The sequence below is a fragment of the Macrobrachium rosenbergii genome, chromosome 4, assembly GCF_040412425.1.
Source record: "Macrobrachium rosenbergii isolate ZJJX-2024 chromosome 4, ASM4041242v1, whole genome shotgun sequence".
NCBI classification, from domain to species: Eukaryota; Metazoa; Arthropoda; class Malacostraca; order Decapoda; family Palaemonidae; genus Macrobrachium; species Macrobrachium rosenbergii.
Window position 1 is genome coordinate 81,051,173 of NC_089744.1, and position 25,306 is coordinate 81,076,478.

The window sequence follows — 25,306 nt, forward strand, 5'->3', positions numbered from 1 at the left end:
TCTGAAAAAGACTAACTCTCAGAGCTATCCACAGAAAGAAGGATCTTTTCTGTTTGTAAAGTGTAAACATTAGCCAGGTAGAAGAATGCAATGATGGCATGAACTTAGCAATAAGTGTTAACCATTCCCTAATGAATTTTTCAAATATCTCAGTGTCTTCAGCTGATCCAACCTCCTTAGATAAGTGTTAACCATTCCCTAATGAATTTTTCAAATATCTCAGTGTCTTCAGCTGATCCAACCTCCTTAGATGGAAAAAAACTGGTTCTCTCTCTCTCTCTCTCTCATAAAGCAAGTAACAAAAAACTCAAGGGATATGATAAGAAACTAAAGTATTTGGTGGCCAGCTCGGGGCTGAAGACGTTTATGGTTTTTAACCGAGTTAAAGAGTGTTGTACTATAAGGTGAGGTGCACACCAGAAAAACATTAGTTAGTGGAAACCCCACTAGCTGTTATGGACAGAGGAATGCTGTATGAGGCAGGATGGGTTGAAGACATGGCAAAAATGACAACAAAGTATGAGAGTGAGCATTCTGTCTGAGGAAATTTTGGAAGACATAATAAAGTTCTATAACCTATACTATGGCCTGGAAAGCTATCTTGCCATCCAGGTTTAATAAAGAAATCACCAGGAAAAAGGCCATGAAGTTCTAGGCAAACCTTGAGCTTCCTCTTCTTAGTTTTATGGGAGAAAAAAGACAAGCTAAAAAGTTCCCTTAGCAAAGGACAAATGGTGGGACTACATGAATGAAGAGAATCTTCCATTTTGAGAATATTCTTCACTAAGGTTAGTGGTATCTGGAGCAAGACACTTAAGGATATCAAGACAACTAGAAAAAATGACAAATTTAAATTAATTTGTATTTTTCATAGCTGACAAACCTGCAGCCTTAACATTATGATAAATCTTCTGGTGCCAGATGATTTGTCATCATGTTAAGACCCAGGTTTGTTCAGCATATGAACAACTCTTCTTTTCATGAGAACGAACCCACTCAGAGCATTATCAGGTACTTGATCAATAGCAGAGTTAAGTTATGGTAAGTAACAGTAAAAAAAAAGCAGGAACCTAAGTCTGTAAAGGTGGTAAAAGATATCTGACAAACTCAGTATCTTTATCCCTATGGGAAAGATTGTTCATCTTCAGAAGTGTCTTGCAGCAAAGGACAGGGAAGGAGCAGCAGTGAATAAACTGGAAACAAGAGTGACAACAAAATCACAATAATAAAGGTGAAATTAAGAAAATGGGAAATATAGAACAAATATATATATAATATATATATATATATATATATATATATATATATATATATATATATATATATATATATATTATATAAATAATCAACACACAATATATTATAGAAATAATCAAATAAATTTGTGGAACAGAAATGACTCACGTCAGAGGATCGAACCCAGGTCTTTCAATTGAAAGGCAAGGGTGCTGCCCACTAGGCCATACAAGGCATAAAAGAAAAGTTGGGGAAAACACACTCGCATGCAAGCAGTTAGCTTACCCAAGTAATTCCTTGTGTGCAGTGGCAATCAGGTTCCAACTTTTTGTACGACCTTGTATGGGCTAGTGGGCAGCGCCTTGCCTTTCATTTGAAAGACCTGGGTTCAATCCTAATGTCAGAAATTTATATATATATATATATATATATATATATATATATATATATATATATATATATATATATATATATATATATATATATATATATGTATATACACACATATACCGTATATATAAAGACAAAATCCATGAAGGAAGGAGAAACAATGGAGTGCTGCAAGGCCTTTCTACTTATAGTACTTTACTTAGCAGTCTGGTTCCTGGGGGCAGACGTCCATTTCCGTGTAGCTAAAATCACGGACAAGGAAACCAAAGCGGATGTCACCATGGCAACGCTGCCGGATGAGGTCTTCAACAGAATCACCCCATGGTTGGACTTGCAGCCGGGCAAAGTCAAGTACGTAGACCTAAGAAGAAACTCACTGACATGTACTTCGTGCCTGTCCCAGAGAGAGCCCAATGAGCCCTTGACCTGATGAACCAGCCCCTGGGGGACGCATCACCCAGGGACGCCTGGGACGAGCTATGAGGTCTCCTGATGTTGCCGGGCTTCGACTCAGACGGACGGAGGAGGGAGATCAGTTTGTCACGAGAAATATTCCTACGGCGCCTTCCACAGGAGATGAGGTCACAAATCATGGAAGCAGACACGCTCTCGATGGGCGAATTGGTGAGCCTCACACAAAAACTCCTCGAGGCCACCAAGGCCTCCAAGCACGCCGCAACACCTGCAGCCTGGTAGCAGAAGAAGCCGAAGAGGGGGACACGAACGTGGTACAGTATACAGGAAGAAGGCGCCGCTGCAGCAGCAGAAGACAAGGACAAATCCACCCTGGTGTTACTTCCATCGGAGGTTCGGAAAGGACACCAAGAATTGCAGAGCCCCCTGTTCTTTCACAAAATACTGGGAAGGCAGCTACCCATAGCAGCAGAGAATCCCATCCAGTAGGATTCTTCATCCACGATGCCATAATGAGAAGACGGATGCTGATAGACAGGGGGGCTATGCAGTCGGTATTTCCACCATCAAGGGAGGACTGTGACCGCACGTCCGACGCTGCAGCCGCACTAGTGGCCGCAAATGGAAACCCCATCTGCTGCTATGGAACTCGAACCCGCAGAATATCCATCCTGGGCCATAAATATGAATGGCCCTTTGTCATTGCGGATGTCAAGTTTCCCTTACTAGGCACCAATTTCCTCACACAACATGGACTGCTGGTAGATGTCGGCCGAAAACGCCTGCTGGATACCGGAACCTGCTGCTCCTGACCACTCTCCGGCGGACCGGGAATGCCCGCCGTATGCTCCATCTCATCGAACATATACATCACCCTCCTGCACGAATTCCCAGATGTTTTCAAGCCAGAACGCCAGGTGAGGTAGACATGGCATCAATCTTGGGGACCTACCAAGTTCTGCTGCCTCAAGAAACTCCAGGATGCTAAACGAGCATTCACTGAGATGGAAAGGATAGGCATCTGCAAAAAAGCACTGAGTCCATGGGCGACCCCCCTCCACATGGTGAAGAAACCAGATGGTTCCTGGAGGCACTGGGGTCTGTTGGCTGAACCTAGTGACATCAGACCACAGCCAAACATGCAGGACCTAACAGGAGCCTGCCAGGGCCAAGAGAAAATGGTTGCTCAAGTCCTATTTTCAGGTGCCAGTACATCCACATTCCAAAACAGCCACCATCATGCTGTTCAGGACATATACCTTCTCCTACTCCACCTTCGGCCTCAGGAAGCCGGGGCCACATTCCAACGCCTGATGGAGCATCCTGGGGACCTGGGTCTGCTTTGTGAGGACATCCTGACCTTATCCCGGGGAGCAGGTGCTGTGCTGAAACGCCCCGGGTTGGTTGTCCAAAGTGGATGCAGACTTCCTGGGACAGGTGTTCGCCCCATGGCCTCCAAGGTGGATGCAGTGAAGGATTTTCCAACAACAAAAATGATCATGTCCCTGCAGGAGTTCCTCGGCATGGTCAACTACTACTGATGATTTGTGCCGGAAATCGCTCGCATCACGTGTCCCCTAACTGGAGTGCTGAAGGGGAAGCTAAAAGCACTGACTTGGGAAGTCCCGCAGCAAAAGGTGTTCGAACAGACGAAGGCAGCCCTCGCCAAAGCCACCGCCTTAACACATCAAGACCCCACCGCCCCCCTGAGACTTACCACCGACGCCAGCAACGTCGCTTGCGGAGCCATGCTGGAGCAGACAGTGGACGGTTCCCCCCACCTGCTTGCGTTTTTTAGCTGCATGTTGGATAAGCCGTTTTTGGTGTCCCAGACAACATAACTACAGACAGGGGCCCGGCATTCTTGTTGGAACTGTGGGTCTCCCTGGCACGCCTGATGGGGACAACACTCCACACTATGACGGCATACAACCCCTGCATTGTATGCCTTCATTGTATGCTGTACCTGGAGAATTCTTCCCCATGGAGCTGGATGTCCCGGATACACCCCTTCCAAGACTAAGAGAAATTGCAAAGAAGTTTGCACCCTACTGGAAGACTTTTGCAGACAGGACCCATAACTTCAGCCCAGGAGGCCTAAAAACCTGTACACACATCTTCATGAGGAACATCCAAGGCCTACCTCATCAACATCCATGGGCGGGAAGACTGGATATCTATCGACAGGTTAAAGCCAGCCTCCTAATGGACAGTGGAACCCGAGAAGAAACTGGCAGACGTCCAAGAACTCCACAAAACAAGGCCTCGGATGAAGAGGTCGGCATCCCAAAATGAGGCTGAGGACGTCCCAAGAGCTGCACTACGGATGTCATCTGCCCAGCAAAACCACTGGACGACTTAGCAGTTGAAACCGCCCCACAACCGCAGATACCAAGAACTCAGGGTTGGCTCCTGCTCCCAAGAAGATACTGTGATTAACAATCAACAGATCTTCCAATCATTATTTCATAATAATTGTCTTGGGGGGGGGGTACTTGTCAAGACGTCTTCTTTACCCATTAACTACGATCATGTATCGCATCTATCAACGCAGCAACAATCTCATGTATATATTTGTATATAGAATTTCCTGGCCTTTTTGCCAATATATATTTTATCACTGTATGTACATTATGTCTCTTGTTATTGTTATTTAATTGACTGTTAACAAACACAAATTGCTCTCATTCAGCGTGCGGGTCACGGAGACCTGGGGTCGGGCACCATGTTTCTGTCCGCACGCTGCTATGTATACCTTATGCCCAGGTAATAAATCAATCAGTAACCAGTTCTGTCTTCTTTGACCTCACAATATATACAGTATAGAGGTCTGGACTTCCAGATGGACAGAAAAGTCAATTACTGGATGGCCCCTTATGGCAAAATAGGACACAATGTGGAGCAGTGTGATATGATAATCTAAAGTGAACATACTTGAGCCTTACACTAAAATGAGAAAGGTATAAGGTCCTAGCACACTTGAAGGCAATCTCTCAACTCCAAGAGCAGCTGGATTCTCTTTTCAATAAAGATATATTATATCAATCACTCTGAACCAAAATGCAAGGGAATGGCTATTTCCTTGCATCATCCTTTCAATTATTTATTACAGGCTGCCTGGCACCCTAGTCCTTTACATTTATGACTTGCACTTTTGCAGAGGGTAATGAAATTTAACAGCACAACCAAACTGAAACACACCATTACATGCAGTACAATCATGATTGATAGGTAATCAAAAGGAATGGAAAACGAGTCAATATTTTTGTCCCAAAAACAAACATCAAAACTTAGGAGAGTAACCACAAATTACAGTACAAACAGAACACTGGGTACACAAACAAAAAGTGGAATTCATCCTCCTTACCTGTAATCTCTTCAGATCCTTATTAAGATGTTGCCTCTGCATTAGATGAGTGTTCATTTCTTTCATCATCTCATCGTACTTCTCTCGAATCTGAGATGATAATCACAGAGAAAAGGGGGTTGAGGTGAAATGATAATACATAAATGGATAGGAGATTTTCCAAACAATTTTTGCACTATGAACAATTCAACAAAAACAGTGACTTTGAAAGGGATACGTGAGGAATATGAAGGGTGAGCAACAAGTAAGTACATTTACTTCTCAATACAAGTAAGTACATTTACTTCTCAATCTACATTGAATAAAAGTTTCTGAAGAAAACAAACAACACTTAAAGCATCACAGAGACAGTTCATCTCCAACAGTTCCTTGGAGATGTTAAAAGAAAGTGACAAATCTTTTGAACAATAAACTGGTGTAGCCAAGGAGCTAAGTTTGATTGTTGATGAAAACCTTCTCTTTAGCTTTTTTTTAAACATCTCAATCCTTCATTCCCATCAGCATTCTTATTTAAATATAAATTTTCTTTACATATTTCAAATTGTATTTACTGACTTGTTGACATTATTTAAATGAAATATATTAATGTCTCATTATTTAATTTTTTAATTAGTCTTGTAACTTTTACATTTACCTTCAATAATTCTTCTTGCAATTTGTTTTTTTCCCTGAGGGCCGAGTCCCACTCAGTAATGGCTTTGGTGCACTGCTGTTTTAGACAGTTCTTTTCTCTCACAGCTTCATTACATTCTCTCAATATTTCCTCATACTGTTTTTTAAGGCGAGACACTTCTTCCTGTAATATTATAGAAAGTAATTGCATTTATGTTCCTTTCCACAAGAGAACAAAGTGAAATGCGGAAAAATTTTAAAAATAATTAATAAAATCATAAAAATTAACATAACACAACCTTTCCCCTGAATCTCCTTCCTTGTCGTTCCTTCTTGCAGTTACCTACATCACCAACATTAGCATTATCATCATCTATCCTCAACAACCTATCAACACAACTTTATTAAATATTTGAAGTATTAAGAGGTTGCTATCCCTCCTAACTGCTTAAAAAACTCTTAAATAGAAATACCCAATCAATTATTATTGATACAGTTATACACTAAAATACGGTCATACCCAACATCAGTCACAAAAAATAGACTAGCGAAAGATTTTGAACTTGTGTAAAAATCTACATAACAGAATTAAAGTGTTGGATATGTTATACTCTTGGCACTGAAATCAGTAAAAAAAAAAAAAAAGAAAACACAGATGAATTAGATGAAAAATGTAGGAAAGGAGGAATCTTGTATGATTCACACAAAATTTTTCTAGCACTGTCCAGTATAGTAATATCGAAGGGAAACGAGTAACCTAAACAAAAATGCACAAAAAAGTTATACTATCATTACTTACCTGTGTGAGTTCCAATTTGGAGATGTTGTTGGAATGTGAGGCAACTAAATCTGAATACCTCTTTCTGATTGAATCATATTCATCTTTGATGGCTTCATACTTGCGCATGGTAGTCATGTAAAGCTGGTTGATGGCCTCTCCTGAGCCCTCCTGAGACATAGCCTCCTACAACAGGTATTGGGTATGCAACAAAATGCAGTAGATTAGACACAAACAAAAACTTTTTACCTTGTGCATAAATCTACGAATTTAACAGAAGCGTGTTCATACAGGACATGAACACCATTAAATCTTTTTAATGTTAGTAAGTTAGTTTTGAGAATTAGTAAAGCATTTATGTACACTACAAATAAAGACATCTGTTCATAAACAAGTTCTTATGTGCAGTACCGCATTTTACCATTTCTGATACAGTATTCATGACAAGTACAAATGTCTTCAGTGTAGTCAAATGTACACTGCTGCAAAAAAGTTATATTTTATTTATTTCTTTTAAGTGTTATCCTTTGCTTATTTGAGGGGTTGATCCTTCTCTGTGAAATATGTTTTTTAATGCAGATATACAATACTGTGAACTGACTTATGGAAGAACTTTGCTCATGATTAACTGAGAAAAATTAGCTTACTACTGAATGGGTGATGCAGCTGCATTCATAGTTAATTACATATACCAAATGATTAAAAATACTGGATAAAACATAAAAAGAAATTCTTTTTAACAACCACTAAAATGGACAGCAAAGTATCAAGGTTCTCAAAGTTCTTTTTGCCATTCATCTCAAAAGTATGTGCAAGTATCAGAGTAAATAAAAGATTGAAATTCTAAACATTACAAGAATGAAGATTAAAAAGACCCATACAGTACAAGGGATATATGTAGGTCGATGATGCTAAAATAAGAGAAAAAAGTTAATGTGCATAACACCAGTAGAAATCCTTCCATTCACTTTCTCATCTCAGTATGATATGTACTCTACTATGAACTTAATACAGCTACATTCATGCTTGGTTTCATTAAACCCAAGATCACTCATTCAAGAGTTCTGTGGGTTCGTAAAACCTACAAAACATAATTATACATATACTTTCAATTTGAGATATTAAAACTGATGAACTGAAAAAGCTAAAAGGCAATTCAATGCATGTGCAGATGATGTCAATGATATATGAAGGAAAGAAGAAATCATTCCAAAGAAAACATTATAAAAAGTGATGTGTTTCAAGATACATTTGATCTATATAAAAAGTTTTATAAGATGTAAATGACATCACAAAGGAAAAAGACAGCAGAGAGGCAAAATGTGCTTCTTATAAAGCATACATTATTGCTCAGAATTAGATTATGCTTTATAACTGGATATTTTGACAATATAATTATCCAATACATATTTTAACTATAATATAATATAATACACACACACACACACACACACACACACACACACACACACACACACATATATATATATATATATATATATATATATATATATATTAAATATATAGTTAGTTAGTTATAAATGATTTGTTTAACCAGACCTCTGAACTCTTTTAGGTTCTTCTGGCTGGGATAAACTTACTATAAATAAAGCTACAATATTATCTGAAGATTGTATATAACAAAGTGGGATAAAACTATAAATAAAGCTACAATATTATCTGAAGATTGTATATAACAAAGTGTACACACACACACACACACACACACACACACACACACACACACACACACACACACACACACACACCACTGCAGCCCACTGAAAAATTTACCCAAATGCCAACAGTAATGATCTACCCGGAGAATATATAGGCTTTTACTGCAGAGTAAATGAACTGGGGTTTATAGTTTCAAAAGCATCATAGAAAATTAAAATATGAATAAAGTTGTGGATGGTTTGTTTTTACAAACAAATGAGTGCTATAAATCTATTCCATGGTCACTGCAGTATACCAAAGGGAACTGAATTTATAAATACCCTACACAGTATATGTCAGTTTTTACATCCAATAAAACTGAGATGAAATAATCAGATAAAAAACAACAAAGCAGAATTGCAGTCTTACAACATTATCTTACTTCCAGGATTGTGCAGCTGAGAATGGTTTGTTACTATGACATCCTGTTACTGTCAGACATCTACTGTCTTCAATCATGGTTTAATTTCTTTGAAAGTTTCCTAAGTAACTAATCAGTTTCATAGAGAAAATGCTAAAACATTATTGCATGTATTTCTGGAACTTTTTATATTCATATAACAAATGTATTAAAATGTCTAAGGGGTAAAATAATGAAAAGCTCTAGATAGCCATTACTTATTCAAGCACTGAGGTAACTACATGTACTGGATGACATACATACTTGTCATCCTATTTTCAGGGCAATTTTGTTTTATGTAGGTTTTTCCTTTGGAATACTACCTATGGTAAGCAGTCTGTAAGCAACATGAAAGTCTACAATATACCGTGCACTAAGCACAGAATGCTACATGTAACTCAGATCCTTAAAAAGCACAAGAATACTAAATGTATGTCAGATCCTTGAAAAACAAAGTAAAAATAAAAAAGGGAGCACAATCTGGTTATGTGAACTGTGTAAAGAATACCAAATGTTGAGTTAAATATATCTCACACAGAATACATTTGTATTCCAAACTCCAAAGTACAAAAATTAATGGTCTGTGAAATGGCATTCAGCTTCTTTATTAATCTTAACTTAAGCAAACTTTGAGAACTGATTTTCTCACATCAATAACCTACAGGTTCTTTGTTATTAGGAGGCTTAAAAAAATACATACTATGAATACAGCTGCCTGGCCTACAAAACTAACCACAACTTACTATTACCGTCTCCTAAGTGTGGCACCAAAGAGAGAGCAACTCAATTACCAGAGAATCAACAACAGTAAAACTAGCACAGAGTTCATTAGGCCAAGCAATCTACTAATTGTGCACACAATAAAGTTGCTTTTGGCATTTCATAACCTGTGCACTATCATAGTCCTTTTTTTTTTGTCTTTTACTTGGCAGTTGTTAAGTACATAACATTACTAGGTTCCAAGAAATAAAATCTTAAATGCTACAATACTTTTACCATAAAATATATCAGCAGCCTATTCATATATCTTCTACAACCTAAATAAAAAGCACAACTGCTCAAATAGTATCTTTCCATAACTGAAGCACTGCTCTAAAAGCAAGAGAAATATATTCAAACAACACACTAGAAAGCTCAAAGGAAAAATATGATGAAAGTAAGACTTACTAAAGTAATCTACTTACAGCAATAATAAACAAAAAAAATATTTTGAACACCAACATTTACAGATTTTTATGAAAAGAAAAAGTTCAATAAATGCTTTTTCTCATGCTTTGCATGCCAATAACACATTTTCACATAAATGGAAAATTTAAGCTTCATAACAGCCACAGTAAGCTTTAAACTGATTTTTATTTCTTTCTTTCTTTCTCTAAGGATTTCATGATTTAAAATTCAATGCGATCCCAAGAGTGTTAGGAAAACTTCCAAGACGTAATGAATACATAACTTGTTAAAACAAGTGTTTCTTTGAAAAGATGATCAGTCTGAACAGATTTACCTTTCTGTGACTGAAAGAACCCACAGTAAACAATAATTATATGTAAGATGTTAATATGGAATACAGTACTTCATGCACCTCATGTCATAACTATGGGGGTAAACCCACCTGTCTTTTGAGCGGGAATCTAAACTTCTGAGGGCAGGGGCAAGAAAGAGAGAAAGAAGGGGAAGGTTAGGATTGGGTCAGTAAGGCATTATTGACAAGGAATGCTTAAACTATGATGGCATCAGTAACTGTCTGCATTTTCTGCATACAGTATGAACAATAAACAAACATTTTATTGAAAGCATACAATAACCTTAAACATGTAATATGGACTCTACATAGAACGAGGTTAATTTATCTGCAGTTAAATACAGCAATCCTTTGTGTACCTAAATTTATAAAGGAGAAGAGCAGTACAAAAATTCCTTAGCTTCAACTACTGCTTAACCAAGCTATGATAAAATGAAAACAGCAATGGTCCAGTTTAGATGATTTAATTTCAAAATCAAAATCCTTTTATAATTTGGCACAAACAGTACTGTAACTAAATGTATTGATTACAGAAACATTTATGAGAGAGAGAGAGAGAGAGAGAGAGAGAGAGAGAGAGAGAGAGAGAGAGAGAGAGAGAGAGAGAGAGAGAGAGAGAGAGAGAGAGAGAGATAAAATCAAAAGGCTGCAAGTAACTGAAACATTTTGCAATATGCTGGGTAAGCTAACTTTATCATAGAGCAAAAAGAGGAGGAACAATGAAAAATATGCGATGGAAAAATTTCTGGAAGAAACGGAACAAAAACCTTCTTCTGGGATTCAGTGAGACTAGTTTTGTGCTGTTTTGGGAATGACCCATTTACCACAAAAATTTTTTCCTCTTTTTAGGTAATGGGGCCTTTACTAGTGAAAGTATCACCTCACCAAATCTGAGTGCTTTTTTTTTTTAGGCCTCCCTTGATGTTCGTTCCATTTCCACTTTTGCCACAAATTTACATCAAGGATTCAACTGAAAGTTAATAAATGCATATCACAAGAGTGATGAAAATACAGAGCAAAAAAAAAAAAAAAAAAAAAAAAAAAAAAAACGTGAAATTTACAATCTTTGAAGGTAAAGGTGCAGTTACATGGCAATCCTATGAGTTATACTGACATTTTCTATTTGATGAACATTTACTAAACATAGCTGTATACACATTTATCATCACACTAGATAAATCAAAGCAAATTAGGTGCTACAACTCATTTATAAGCACATGGGAGACCTCTGTATATTTTTTGCACATGTACTACAAAGCAAGACTGGAGCCATTAAATCTCTCTTACTATCATAACTGGACCAATGTTGCTGCCATTATACCAAATAAAAGAACAAAACAAATTCTAGAATTTAAGATACGAAAATTGGGGACTTGATGGAAACTCCTTCCCAAGCAGAGCTATTGATGCCTTCGTAGTTGTATAGGGAAACCAGCAACATGACTCTGCTGTCACATTAAAGGTCTTAGGGTTCACTACAAATATAATCTACAAAATACAGTATATCCGTGTAAACGGAAGGAACTAGCAAATTCAAAGTGTACACTTGGGATACCACTTCTTTCTGAATGCTGACATATTAGCTATAAAAATAGACTGCCAACAGCCATGCACACTTATCCTGAGGCTACTGACAGAAGAGTATAGTTGCTTGATCACACTGCTTCACATCTAAAGGGAAGTAAGTCAACTTTTCACCAGCTCAGTTACCCACATTGGAAAAAAATTTTATTTTAACCTAACATTACTGAATCAGTTAAACCAAGCAGTAATTATTTTTTGTTCTAGCATGGAACAACAAATGAGTATGAAAGTACTGAAAGTTTTGGATGGGAGAGGAAGCTTTGTAAATTTTAAATTTGTCTTTGCTTTCCTCTGACTCCTAAACTTTACAAAAGAAAATAAAAATAATTTGCTCTTGGTAATGCAATGAAAAAGTCTAAGAACGTTAAACATCAATAGCCAAAGAATGTAAGGGAAGCAAATGGCATTAACAGGAATTCTTTTATCTTCTCTTCTCTGATAGTGTTTAATTATATCGGAAAAGGACCCTAAGAATACTCATGTTCAAATATAGCATCAAATGCCACAATTTGCCAACTAAAAGTAACGCAATTATCACCTAATCCCACGCAGTGTGACTAACAGAACCTCCTCTCACATTCCACTACACCATCACCATCCCAGAGCTGTTGCAAAAGCCAAGAATGGGGTTTGTATTACTATGACATAAACAAGAAATGAAAGTAATTCTGGTTTTTTTAACATTCTTTTTTGATAAAACACTTTCCACCCATAAACTGATGTATGGACAAAGAAGAGACAGAGCGGGAGAAAAGCTTTGCCGAAAAAAAGAATTAAACTTTTATCTACTGTGTTCAGCTAGACAATGACTTTCTTGGGAATCTGACAGAAAGTATTTGCTTTAGCGTCTAGACACAATCAGAGGGTCTGTGCTCAATTCAGGGTAATTTTTGAAGTTAGATGTGCATTTAATTTTTTCTAATATACAAGAAGAATCACACAAAATACGAAGCACACCTACTGAAGTCCTTCTTTGCAGAGCCTTAGGGACTGCAAGTCTTGGAATAAAATCAGTCATTTATATTGGATTTGAATACTAATGAGAAGCATCATGGAATACTGGGTGCGGTCTACTGTTAATTATTTAGAGTAGCTTTTGAAATTATAGGATTCAGGATGTGCAACATGATTGGCAACTTTGTATCTCACATCAATGCCATTAAATCATGAATAAGGACATAAAATATATATAAATAAATATATTCCATATATATATATATTGTAGAAATGTTTCTGCAAGTAAGTTTTCCTTTAAGACTCAAAGTTGCTGAACTGGTTACATATCTGAGTGCAGCTTGAGCTCATAGGAATCAAAGGTGAGTATAATACCAAAAAGAATTTCTGTAAAACCAGTCACTTTGCCTGGGTTAGTGATTAGTTTTGTGATGCTCCATCTACGATCGAAAACGCTCGTACTAGTAGGTTGCTGACCTGCTGTTGCCGCCGAAGGTCAGCGATCTCTTTACGATCGTCTTCCATGATCGTTTGCAACGAAGTTACCTCTCGCTCCAACTTCTGCTTTTCAGCTACAACCTGTGAAGTATTGAGGGGGGGGTGGATTTGCAACCATTAAAAAACTTTATGGAATCACAGTCTGAGCCTACCTTTGCCTCAAAGTACAGTACAGTATATGTAATCTCTACAACATTACTTAACACAAGAGAGAGAGAGAGAGAGAGAGAGAGAAATTCCTTTTGAAATTCACTTTTAACCCTTAATGGATGGGAATCCTCACATGAGTATCTATAACAGGTTTTAGGTGATGGACAGGAATCCTCATATGAGTATTAATATTACGTGCCATACTGTTTGAATGAATTTAGCAAGAAAGAAGTCCATAGCACTTCAATGACCCATAAATGACTTACGGCAACTTATTACCTGGCACGGAGAGATATTGATCAGTGTGCCTTGAGATTTCAGAGGAGGATGTACTGCCTCTTTGCAGCTCCAGGATGTCTTTTTATTTACTTGCTCATAAATATACCCAGGGATTGCTGCTGATTTTAGTTCTTATCTTTTATGATAGTATGTCAGCTTTAATTGTAATTTTGCAAAGATAAGTGCAAAAAAATTAGAAAAAACATGTATATATACCTCACAAAAAGTTACTGCATCTCCCCATCTCAGTAAATCTCGTAAATATTTTGCAGCAAATATACTCAGAATTTATTACCGATTTTAGTTCTTATCTGTTATGATATTGTGTGAGCTGTAATTATAATTTTACAAAATAAAATAAAATAAATTATTAAAAAAACATGCATAACTTGGTAAAATTAACATATTTTCACAACTGTCTTGTAAAAGAAGCCCAATACAGGGTTGTAAATAGAAACTTTCAACTTCCTGTGGAAGGTAGAGAAAAATTTTTTAAATTTCTTTTCTTAAAAAATGTGCATTTGCATATCTTTCTCTTTCCACTGATGTGCTTTTTTCTTAAATTGGCCAACTTTAAAGTTTGCCCAGTTGAGGTGTGTGCTTCATATATATTTATCCTGTCCCTTAAGGGTTAAGAATCAAACACTAAATAACTCAATCAAACTAAAGTTTAAGTTCTGCTATCATATTTACTTCTAGTAATTTTCCATTAAAATACTTTTGCAAGTACAATACTGTACACCTATTATAGGAATATACTGTACTAAGCAATAATAAATTTGCAGATTGGCCAACGAAGGTATGAAGGTCAGAGTATCATATGTGTGATGGCACAGAGTCTTTTTGCATTTTAAGAAGGATGTAGGACTCTTCATTATTACAGGTTTTTGACCAATACAAAAATTGTAGGGTTGATATGCTGTTGATGCCTTATACTTACAAACGATGCTTAACAAATTATGTATTACACCAAGACTCGTAATAACTCTTACTGCAGTTGTCTGAGAGAGATTCTTGCGATACACTGGTATTATAAGGTGATAAATGTGGAAATGAGGAATAGGGTAACTCCTATATTATATACCCATTTAAGTAATGAAAGATTGTTGGACTGACCATCTTACAACAATTGATGACAGTCGAATTTAAAAAAAAAAATACCATAAGCATAAAAACAGAGAACAAAGAGAAATGCTGGAAGACCTCTTTTGTCCTGCTATGAAGTACAATCTATATCAATGCAAAATTAATACTAACTGCCTTATCAAAGAAAACTGGAAAACCTTACAACAAAATGTGACATTAAAGCAAATTTCTAAGAATTTACTAATAATATAACAACAGTTACAGTGCATCTGCTTACCTCCTCATACTGCATTCGTAAATTTTGCAGAGCAGTATAAGCTGCACGCTCTTGCTTTTTATAATAATCGACTTCCTTCAGCGTATTTTCATATTTCCTAGTTATATCTACATTTTGCCTGTTCAAAAGAAATAATAACATAATGTGCCACAGTTCTTGAAATATCTACCAGGGGCGAGATAACTAGTCTTAAACCACTGCTTTACCTGAAACTACGTATAGAAGTGAGTTTAGCAATTTAGGATGGAATTGTAAGTTCTTAAACAAAACCTATTTTGAATAAAAGTCTCAACTTTTGAATAGCAATTAAATGTGTATGTAGTCTTCAGTGAAGCTGGAAACCCCATTACAAGGTAAGTCTATTTCAAAGGGAAAATAAATTCAATACAAAATTATTCATAAAAAGTATAGTCTAAATTCCTAAATAATTTGTTTAAACTTTCAAAAAAATAATCATTATAAACATACAAATCAATGATTGAAATTTGAACCGAATAAAATTTCAGCAAATGACCAAGACTACAGTACCACAAATACAATTACAGTGTTACACTGTAATACACAACACTTACAAGTCAAGGGGGATAAATACAGAGCATGATGGAAGGAATATATTCCACACTAAAGAAAAAAAATCAATTTATACAAAAACGAAAATGGAAATGAAATGGCTAAAGACTTACTTAAGAAGTCCTTGAACCTCGGCCATGGCTTTTTCACACTGCATCTTCAGTGATTCGTAATCACGAGACATTGATAAACTCTTATCACTTGAAGAACTATGTTTTGTTAATGTTCCTGGAAAAGGAAAAGCTGAAAAAAATTACTAGACTAGCACATACACACACACATACATATACACACTCATATATAAATAGATATATATATATATAAATAATATATATAATGAGTGGTATATGTATTTATGACATGTCAGTGATTATAAAAACTTATATATACACCTCAAATGGCTACAAGCACATTACACTCCAAGACTAAAGGGCATCTCATTTGAAACCAGTTATATACGAACCAAATCCAGATAAATAATATAAATACTTTCATTTTGTTGAAAATTTAAGGTCTCTCAAAACAAAACAAAGGTTCAGAGGATAACACCTACACAACAAAATCTATAATGCAGCGCAAAATCTTGCACCAATATCAGAAACTTTCGAACCAACAACAACTAAAAAACAGTGACGTCTGTGTTCACTCCTACATGATTCAAAAGTTCCAGATGAAATAACACTGATTTAAAGATCTGGGGATAAAGAACATGCCAAAATCTCTTCTGATTTCATAAGCCTAATGTTTACGAATTTCCAGATGAATCTTGTTGCTAGAAATCAAAGAATATACTTTTTGTGATCACCCACTACAGGAGAGAGAGAGAGAGAGAGAGATTCACATTTCATCCTCAAAGCGAAGGTGAAGGTAAAGGAAATGATAAGGAATTAGAGGGAGGTCAAAATTTTTCCACCGACCGCTTTTATGGACTGATCTTGTACACATGAGCCAATTCTGGCACAAAGCTGATAAATCTAACATCAGTTTTGCTTGCTTGACATGGTGTAAAAATACACCATAAAGCATACAATATAAAAGGGCACAAAAAAATAAAAGGATTTGAGCCATTCAACTTAGTTCTTCACACGAGAACAAGGAATTTTGTAGAGTCTGACTTACCACTTTAACATGAGGAAAAGATATGTACTAGCAGTAACTGAAATTTCACAGGACTCTCCTCCATAACTGTCAAAAGCCAGTCCATTAAGTGATCAAACGAGAATGCATGAAAACCTCATCTACTACAAAGTATTATAACATCTAAGTAAACGAGAATGCATGAAAACCTCATCTACTACAAAGTATTATAACATCTAAGTGAAATGAGTGCTGTAACCAACAACATGCTCCTTTCTCTAACCCAATCTAACAAAGACGAAGATGGTAAGAGAACCAGAGGCCTTCCAAAATAGAATTTTTTTTTTTTTGTGTATGAATAGCATATTTATAACAGGAATGAGTGGATTCTATGTGATACGTAGTCATTCTATCCTGGTAATTAATTTAACTGATAAGTTGGACGGAATTTATGGGGAGAATGAAATTTAAATAACTGACACGTTTTTACTGGTTGAAAAAGAAACCAAAGTGCAAACTAAACAATCCACTGCAACAGCTCCTAAAGATTCTTCAAGATTATTTGCCCTTCACTGAGAGAGAGAGAGAGAGAGAGAGAGAGAGAGAGAGAGAGAGAGAGAGAGAGAGAGAGAGAGAGAGAGAGAGAGAGAGAGAGTATTTGCATTACATTTGAAGTGTACATCTACGCCATGGCGAAGAAAAAACAAATTATATACAAAGTGTTTTTAAGACTACACCGGCCTCTAATATGTCCATCAGTATTGTGTGTGCTTTAAAATATACACTACTGACATAGCAGCACCGACCTTCACCCTAGCCAAGAGGAAGAGACTACCATCATATTTACATTCGCTTGGAACTTAATCTGAAATCAAAACTCAAGAATAGTGTCATTCAATGAAACAACTTCTTAAAATAACAGACTAGTAAAGAAAGTTACTTCCCAATTACAAAGCCGTATATTTGGGCTCAGAAACATGGGGAGCATTGGTATAACCTTGGGATACTGTAAAGAAAACTATAGAAACATGCATTGAAATAAAACTGTAAAGAAACATAGAAAAATAAGGAGCATTGATATAACCCTGTAAAGAAAGCTACAGAAACATGGGATACCTTGGGGTTCTGTAAAGAAAGCTATAGAAACATAAGGAGCATTGATATAACCTTGGGATACTGTAAAGAAAGCTATAGAAAAATAAGGAGCATTGATATAACCTTGGGATACTGTAAAGAAAGCTACAGAAACATAAGGAGCATTGATATAACCTTGGGAGTGGGATACTGTAAAGAGAGCTATAGAAAAATAAGGAGCATTGATATAACCTTGGGAGTGGGATACTGTACAGACAGCTATAGAAACATAAGGAGCATTGATATAACCTTGGGAGTGGGATACTGTAAAGAAAGCTATAGAAACATAAGGAGCATTGTTATAACCTTGGGAGTGGGATACTGTAAAGAAAGCTATAAAAACATAAGGAACATTGATATAACCTTGGGAGTGGGATACTGTCGAGAAAGCTATAGAAACAAAAGGAGCATTGATATAACCTTGGGAGTGGGATACTCTAAAGAACGCTATAGAAACATAGGGAGCATTGATATAACCTTGGGGTACTATGAAGAAAGCTATAGAAACATAAGGAGCATTGATATAACCTTGGGATACTGTAAAGAAGGCTTTAGAAACATAGGGAGCACTGATATAACCTTGGGAGTGGGATACTGTAAAGAAAGCTTTAGAAATATAAGGAGCATTGATACAACCTTGGGATACTGTAAAGAAAGCTATAGAAACATAAGGAGCACTGATATAACGTTGGGAGTGGGATACTGTAAAGAAAGCTATAGAAACATAAGGAGCATTGATATAACCTTGGGAGTAGGATACTGTAGAGAAAGCTATAGAAACATAAGGAGCATTGATACAACCTTGGGATACTGTAAAGAAAGCTATAGAACATAGGAGCATTGATATAACCTTGGGAGTGGGATACTGTAAAGAAAGCTATAGAAACATAAGGAGCATTGATACAATGTTGGGATACTGTAAAGAAAGCTATAGAAACATAAGGAGCATTGATATAACCTTGGGAATGGGATACTCTAAAGAAAGCTATAGAAACATAAGGAGCATTGATACAACCTTGGGATATTGTAAAGAAAGCTATAAAAAATAAGGAGCATTGATATAACCTTGGGAGTGAGATACTGTAAAGAAAGTTATAGAAACATAAGGAGCATTGATATAACCTTGGGAGTGGGATACTGTAAAGAAAGGTATAGAAACATAAGGAGCCCTGATATAACCTTGGGAGTGGGATACTCTAAAGAAAACTATAGAAACATAAGGAGCATTGATATAACCTTGGGATACTGTAAAGAAAGCTATAGAAACATAAGGAGCATTGATATAACCTTGGGATACTGTAAAGAAATCTATAGAAACATAAGGAGCATTAATATGACCTTAGGAGTAGGATACTGCAAAAAAAGCTATAGAAATATAAGGAGCATTGATACAACGTTGGGATACTGTAAAGAAAGCTATAGAAACATGAGTATTGATATAACCTTGGGAGTGGGATACTGTAAAGAAAGCTATAGAAACATAAGGAGCATTGATACAACCTTGGGATACCGTAAAGAAAGCTATAGAAACATAAGGAGCATTGATATAACCTTGGGGGTGGGATACTGTAAAGAAAAGTTATAGAAACATAAGGAGCATTGATATAACCTTGGGAGATGGACTGGAAAGTGGAGCATTGATAACCTTGGGAGTGGGTAAAGAAAGCTACAGAAACATAAGGAGGATTGATACAACCTTGGGATACTGTAAAGAAAGCTATAGAAACATAAGGAGCATTGATATAACCTTGGGAGTGGGATACTGTAAAGAAAGCTATAGAAACATAAGGAGCACTGATACAACCTTGGGATACTGTAAAGAAAGCTATAAAAACATAAGGATCATTGATATAACCTAAGGATACATACTGCATGGCAAGAGGCTGTGAAAATATTACCACTTTAAATCTCCTATCATATTCTGTCAATGTCTGATATTATTCAATATCTAGCTTGGCTGAAAAAGGCCATTATATTTCTGCAATATAACAGTAAAAGACATAGATACCTAAGGCCTGTAAGATGCTTTACCTAGGCCAGGAAACTCTGAGCTCAAAGCTTCAGGATAATCCGCAAGCCAACATTTATTGACATCGCACATCAGCAAAGTTCCAACTCGCTTCAACTAATGGAATTAATTACAGACCCCAGAGAGAGAGAGAGAGAGAGAGAGAGAGAGAGAGAGAATATAACGTGTCAGTTTCCTATCTGAGAGAGAGAGAGAGAGAGAGAGAGAGAGAGAGAGAGAGAGAGAGAGAGAGAGAGAGAGAGAGAGAGAGAATATACAGTGTCAATTTCTCACCTGAGAGAGAGAGAGAGAGAGAGATAATATACAGTGTCAGTTTCCAACCTGAGAGAGAGAGAGAGAGAGAGAGAGAGAGAATATACAGTGTCAGTTTCCTACCTGAGAGAGAGAGAGAGAGAGAGAGAGAGAGAGAGAGAGAGAGAGAATAGAGTGTCAGTTTCCTAGAGAGAGAGAGAGAGAGAGAGAGAGAGAGAGAGAGAGAGAGAGAGAGAGAGAGAGAGAATACAGTGTTAATTTCTTAGCCGTCTTAGCAGGAAAGTCAGGCGAAGTAAACGAAAGGTGTGGTGCATAACCCGAGAGTCTTTTTCAAACTCACCATAATTAGCAGGCTGATCTTGCTGGTGCGCCGTTAACCCTTTGAGAGCCTCGTCTCGCTCGCGAGTGACCTTCTTCAGCTCCTTCTTCATGATGTCGCGATCTGTGGTCACGATCTGGAAACGGGAGAAAAAGAGAAAGGTTTTAACATTCGGTTTCACAAGGCAAGGTCTTCTTAAATACCAGAAAAGAGAGGGGGGGGGGGAAATGGTAATAATGCTTTCTTTATAATGGAAAAAAAAGTTTTTAAATATTTCTTTTATGCTTAATGACAGTATACATGAAATAAATTCGTTTAGCCATCCGGCGTCCAACCCAGGGTCAACCTCTTTCATAACTGGCCCCAAGTACAGTAAGCAAGCAGAGTGAGATCATTATAAGCAGTGCTTCGGGTAGGTATACAACGTTCCTACAGTTGGATTAGGGTACCAATCCTCTCTTATATTTCCGTCCATTTATGAAAATATGTTGACATTAGTTTTACAGCAAAATACACAAAACATCTTAAAAGATATTTCATCACTTATCTTGATTCTCATTCGGGACCGTCCGGTAATAAACAATGACTAAAACCAAATAAATAAATTACATCCTTAACACAAAAATCAAGAAAAACAGAAACAGTTCTATAACAGCCAACGCTTGATAACTTCTTCCAATTCCACTGACGGTAGGATACTTATAGGATGTGAGACCGTGGATACGAATCCCCGGGGATCCTCCCGTTTCCACAAAGATAAAACGTTCCTGAGGATCGAGTTTACCTTGTCGAAACCGGGACCGCTCGTCCGCAATGATCGGCGGAGTTCAATCAGGTGCGCTATCATTCGAGGAGGTCGCAGGTTTAAGGGAACTTCCAGGGGAGAGAGAGAGAGAGAGAGAGAGGAGAGAGAGAGAGAGAGAGAGAGAGAGAGAGAGAGAGAGAAGTTTAGGCGTAATAGAAATGGGGAGGTTCTTAACTTCGCCCCCTTCACGGCAATATGGAATTAATTTGACTTCCTTTAAGATGTACTAGGTTGAATATAATTATCATAAAGGCTCTTAATAATATTAGATCTTCTTTATTATTTTCTAATTTTATTTAAGATGTACTAGGTTGAATATAATTATCATAAAGGCTCTTAATAATATTAGATCTTCTCTATTCTTTCCTAAGATATTATAAATGTCCACAAAAAACAATATTTACCCGTATGACTATCATACATTCCAACAGACTCACATTCTTAATGCTAGTGTACTTCACCTCACTTTTAAAAGAATAAATTATTACTTGGCCGTTTAAGTTTCCTGTCACTTTTGACGATAATTTATTTAATGAACAGAATACGAACGTACAAGATAAAAAAAAAAAAATATATATTCTTATGATCATGTCTACATCAGCCCAACATGTCGGCCATGTAAGTGAGTAGAGCTACAATTGTTATGGTGTCGCTTCTTTTCTTTACAGATAGCTTTTTATTCTTTAAGAACAAGCTAATAGTAAAAAAAAAAAATATATATATACACATACATACATACATACATACATACTCAGAGATAAATCTCCTCCACCATCCTCAGACCTCCATAAATAAAAAATACAAAAAAAAAAAAAAAAAAAAATCAATTGAATTCCAATAACTTAATTTTCAATAATGTTTCACACCAGAAGCTGAACATTCAACGCATCTGACCCTATTCGTATTAAAGCTCTCTCGCAGAGAGATCATAGAGCCGACCTTCTTTCAGACGAACTGAGTGTGTGTGTGTGTGTGTGTGTGTGTGTGTGTGTGTGTGTGTGTGTGTGTGTGTGTGTGTGTGTGTGTGTGTGTGTGAGAGAGAGAGAGAGAGAGAGGTTCCTCTTTCATCTGGGCAAAAGGGACACGAGAGATATGATTGAACTGGCGATATTAATTCATGGATTGAGCTTGTGGAAAGATTCGTGTAATCACTGACATCGACTGGCCATCTCGTTTTGCGCAACCAAAAGCCATCCAGAAATCTGCTGAAACAAAATACAAGCCATTCAAAGATGTAATTGATTCTCTCTCTCTCTCTCTCTCTCTCTCTTTTCTTTGGGACGACTCGCGTCGTGTACACGATTTCCATATCCTGTAACACAAAAATGAAATGAACTTTTCTGTCCTGATCACAAAATGGGCAGCATTATCGATCGAAAAAAAAAAACTCAAAAGTTATGAATTCTACGACAGCTTGCATTACAAGGATACTTTTCCCCCCGCCATTTCCTGTTATGTAATTACTTGCAAGAGACATTAGGACCATGATATTCGTTCGAAAAACTTACGCAACTGTCTCTAAAACCTGTTCTAAAAGGTCCCGTTTGAAACTAAAATGCCACTCGAAGACAGACCTTTTGCTACGAGGCATAAAACGAACAGATTAAAACTGGCAATGAAGGTTTCTGGAAGTGTGGCAAAGAATGAGGTCTGTCACCTGTAAAATAGTCTTGCATATCAATATCAAAGAAGCGATGATACCCCAGGCTAGCGGTCATTTTACCTTCGTTTCCGGTATCTGTGAAAGAGGACAGCTGATCTGTTGCCTCTTCTGCGGAAAATGTCTTCGTAAGTAAAATGCATAAATTGTGAATTACTACTTTCTGCAGGGAGTAACTAAGGTATTTAAAAATAGTGAAATTGTGCACCGTACTGTAACTTCACGTTAAAAGCAGAATTAGTATATAGAGCAAAGAGAAAGATGATTGGGGCTAAAGAGTGATACTCGCACTGCTAATGCACTTGATCTGGTTACTCAACCAGCATGAAAAATTAAAATAAAATAATAAAACTTCCAACACTTCCCTAATGTTTTCTATTCAAGGTCCAATCGACAGAATCAGATTACTTTCACGTTAAAAAGAAAAAGCTATTTCGCACTGGGGGGGAAAAACACTAAAGAAAGCAGCTCCACTAAAAAAAATATATCGACTTTAAATTCTCTCTGCCTTTCTTTGGCTTTAAAATGGTTCTTTTAACTATATTTGGCGCAAGTGAACCCTAAGTGAACGATTTTAAAGCGAGAACAGAAAAATACTCGCCCAAAACACAAGACACAAACAGTCATCACCATCATTAAACAACAGCACTCGTCTTACATCATTCGACTCCGAATAAAACTACCGAATCAATAAACAAACAAGTAAATTAATGAGCCCAAGTTTCTTTGGCGCAATCGAGTTTTCTGCAGAGCCGCTACAGCGTATAATCAAGGCCACCGAAAATAAATCTATCTTTTGGTGGTCTCGGTACAATGCTGTATGAGCAGCGGCCCATGAAACTTTAATCAAGGGTTGGTGGTGGCCTATCCTATATCGTTGCCAGAAGCACGATTATAAAATAACAACTACTGAGGCTAGAGGGCTGCAATTTGGTATGTTTGATGATTAAGGGTGGGTGTTCAACATACCAATTTGCAACCCTCTAGCCTCGGTAGTTTTTAAGATCTGATGGCGGACAGAAAAAATGCGGACAGAATAGAGTGCGGACGGACAGACAAGGCCGGCACAACAGTTTTCTTTTACAGAAAACTAAAAAGAGAAAAATTCTCGAAATAAAACTACCAAACCGTAAACAAACTCAGAAAGAATAATACTCAAAATAAAAGCCCGAAGACGCTAAAGCACGTTCTACGAGTTGCCAATAAACCAATAATGGTGTACTGAGGAAATTCCGCAAAAGTACAGCTGGGGAGAAAAAAAAAAAGCACACACCCGAAATAATTTCCCTCTCCTCGGTGAGAGAGAAGAGAAAGACAGTTCAATTTTGCCAAGATTACCAAAACAAAATGATCTCTTTTTATTTTACCACGCTTGGCGTTAATACAGGTTACAGAGAAAAAATTCTCGGATACAGAACAGACAGGGAAAGGTTAAGTTCAAGGTGATAATGATGAGTTAATATAACATATGCTTTAAAGGAAACGATAATTCACTTGAGAGAGAGAGAGAGAGAGAGAGAGAGAGAGAGAGAGAGAGAGAGAGAGAGAGAGAGAGAGAGAGAGAGAGAGAGAAAGTTGATATGAAAAATGATTTGAAGTAAGCATAGATAACTACCTTGAGAGAGAGAGAGAGAGAGAGAGAGAGAGAGAGAGAGAGAGAGAGAGAGATAGAAAGTTAATAAGAAAAATGATTTGAAGTAAGTATAGATAACTCACTTGAGGAGAGAGAGAGAGAGAGAGAGAGAGAGAGAGAGAGAGAGAGAGAGAGAGAGAGAGAGAGAGATAAAAACAAACGGGAAAACATTATGCGTTGAAGGAAAACCGTTGTATATATGAAAGGAGAAAGGTAACATGCAGGACAGGTCTCTCGAGCGGGAGACTGCAAATTGTGGAAACGAACCTGATTTTGAGAGTTAGCACGCTTTTGCAACCACTTAACCGAGGGCAAAATGAGCCATCGCTGCACAATACAGAAATTCAAGGGAGAGAACACAAGGAAACCTCTCTCTTTATCCTTTTCATTTACATACAGCCATCAAGAATCCAAGCACACACAAGCAGACCTGACAATGATGCGCATGGAAGGACGGATAGATGACAGTAATGAAGTTTATTTGGGCGGACTTCGAAAAATAGTGACTTCTTCAAATATCCCGAACTCGAGATTGCTTTGCAAAGTGCTTGGAAAGTTTTTTTT

General features: G+C 37.0%; 1 protein-coding gene across 17 annotated transcripts in view; it reads right to left on the reverse strand.

Annotated features, from left to right (window-relative positions):
• Nucleotides 1–25,306, reverse strand: part of Dlg5 (Discs large 5) — a 670,182-nt gene that overhangs the window by 68,306 nt on the left and 576,570 nt on the right. For 5 of the 17 annotated variants that reach the window (XR_010852350.1, XM_067100119.1, XM_067100099.1 and 2 more), the window contains 8 exons: nt 20,666–20,780; nt 15,947–16,076; nt 15,264–15,381; nt 13,451–13,552; nt 10,526–10,552; nt 6,819–6,983; nt 6,042–6,203; nt 5,408–5,497 (listed from right to left, as the gene is read on the reverse strand). Coding sequence is in view for 16 of the 17 variants with exons in the window: in XM_067100119.1 (XP_066956220.1) it covers nt 5,408–5,497; nt 6,042–6,203; nt 6,819–6,983; nt 10,526–10,552; nt 13,451–13,552; nt 15,264–15,381; nt 15,947–16,076; nt 20,666–20,780 (909 nt within the window). In the remaining variant the exon portion in view is untranslated. Of the gene's footprint in view, nt 1–5,407; nt 5,498–6,041; nt 6,204–6,818; nt 6,984–9,659; nt 9,672–10,525; nt 10,553–13,450; nt 13,553–15,263; nt 15,382–15,946; nt 16,077–20,665; nt 20,781–25,306 lie in introns of all 17 variants that reach the window. The other 12 variants (XM_067100126.1, XM_067100092.1, XM_067100064.1 and 9 more) reach the window with 4 other exon arrangements.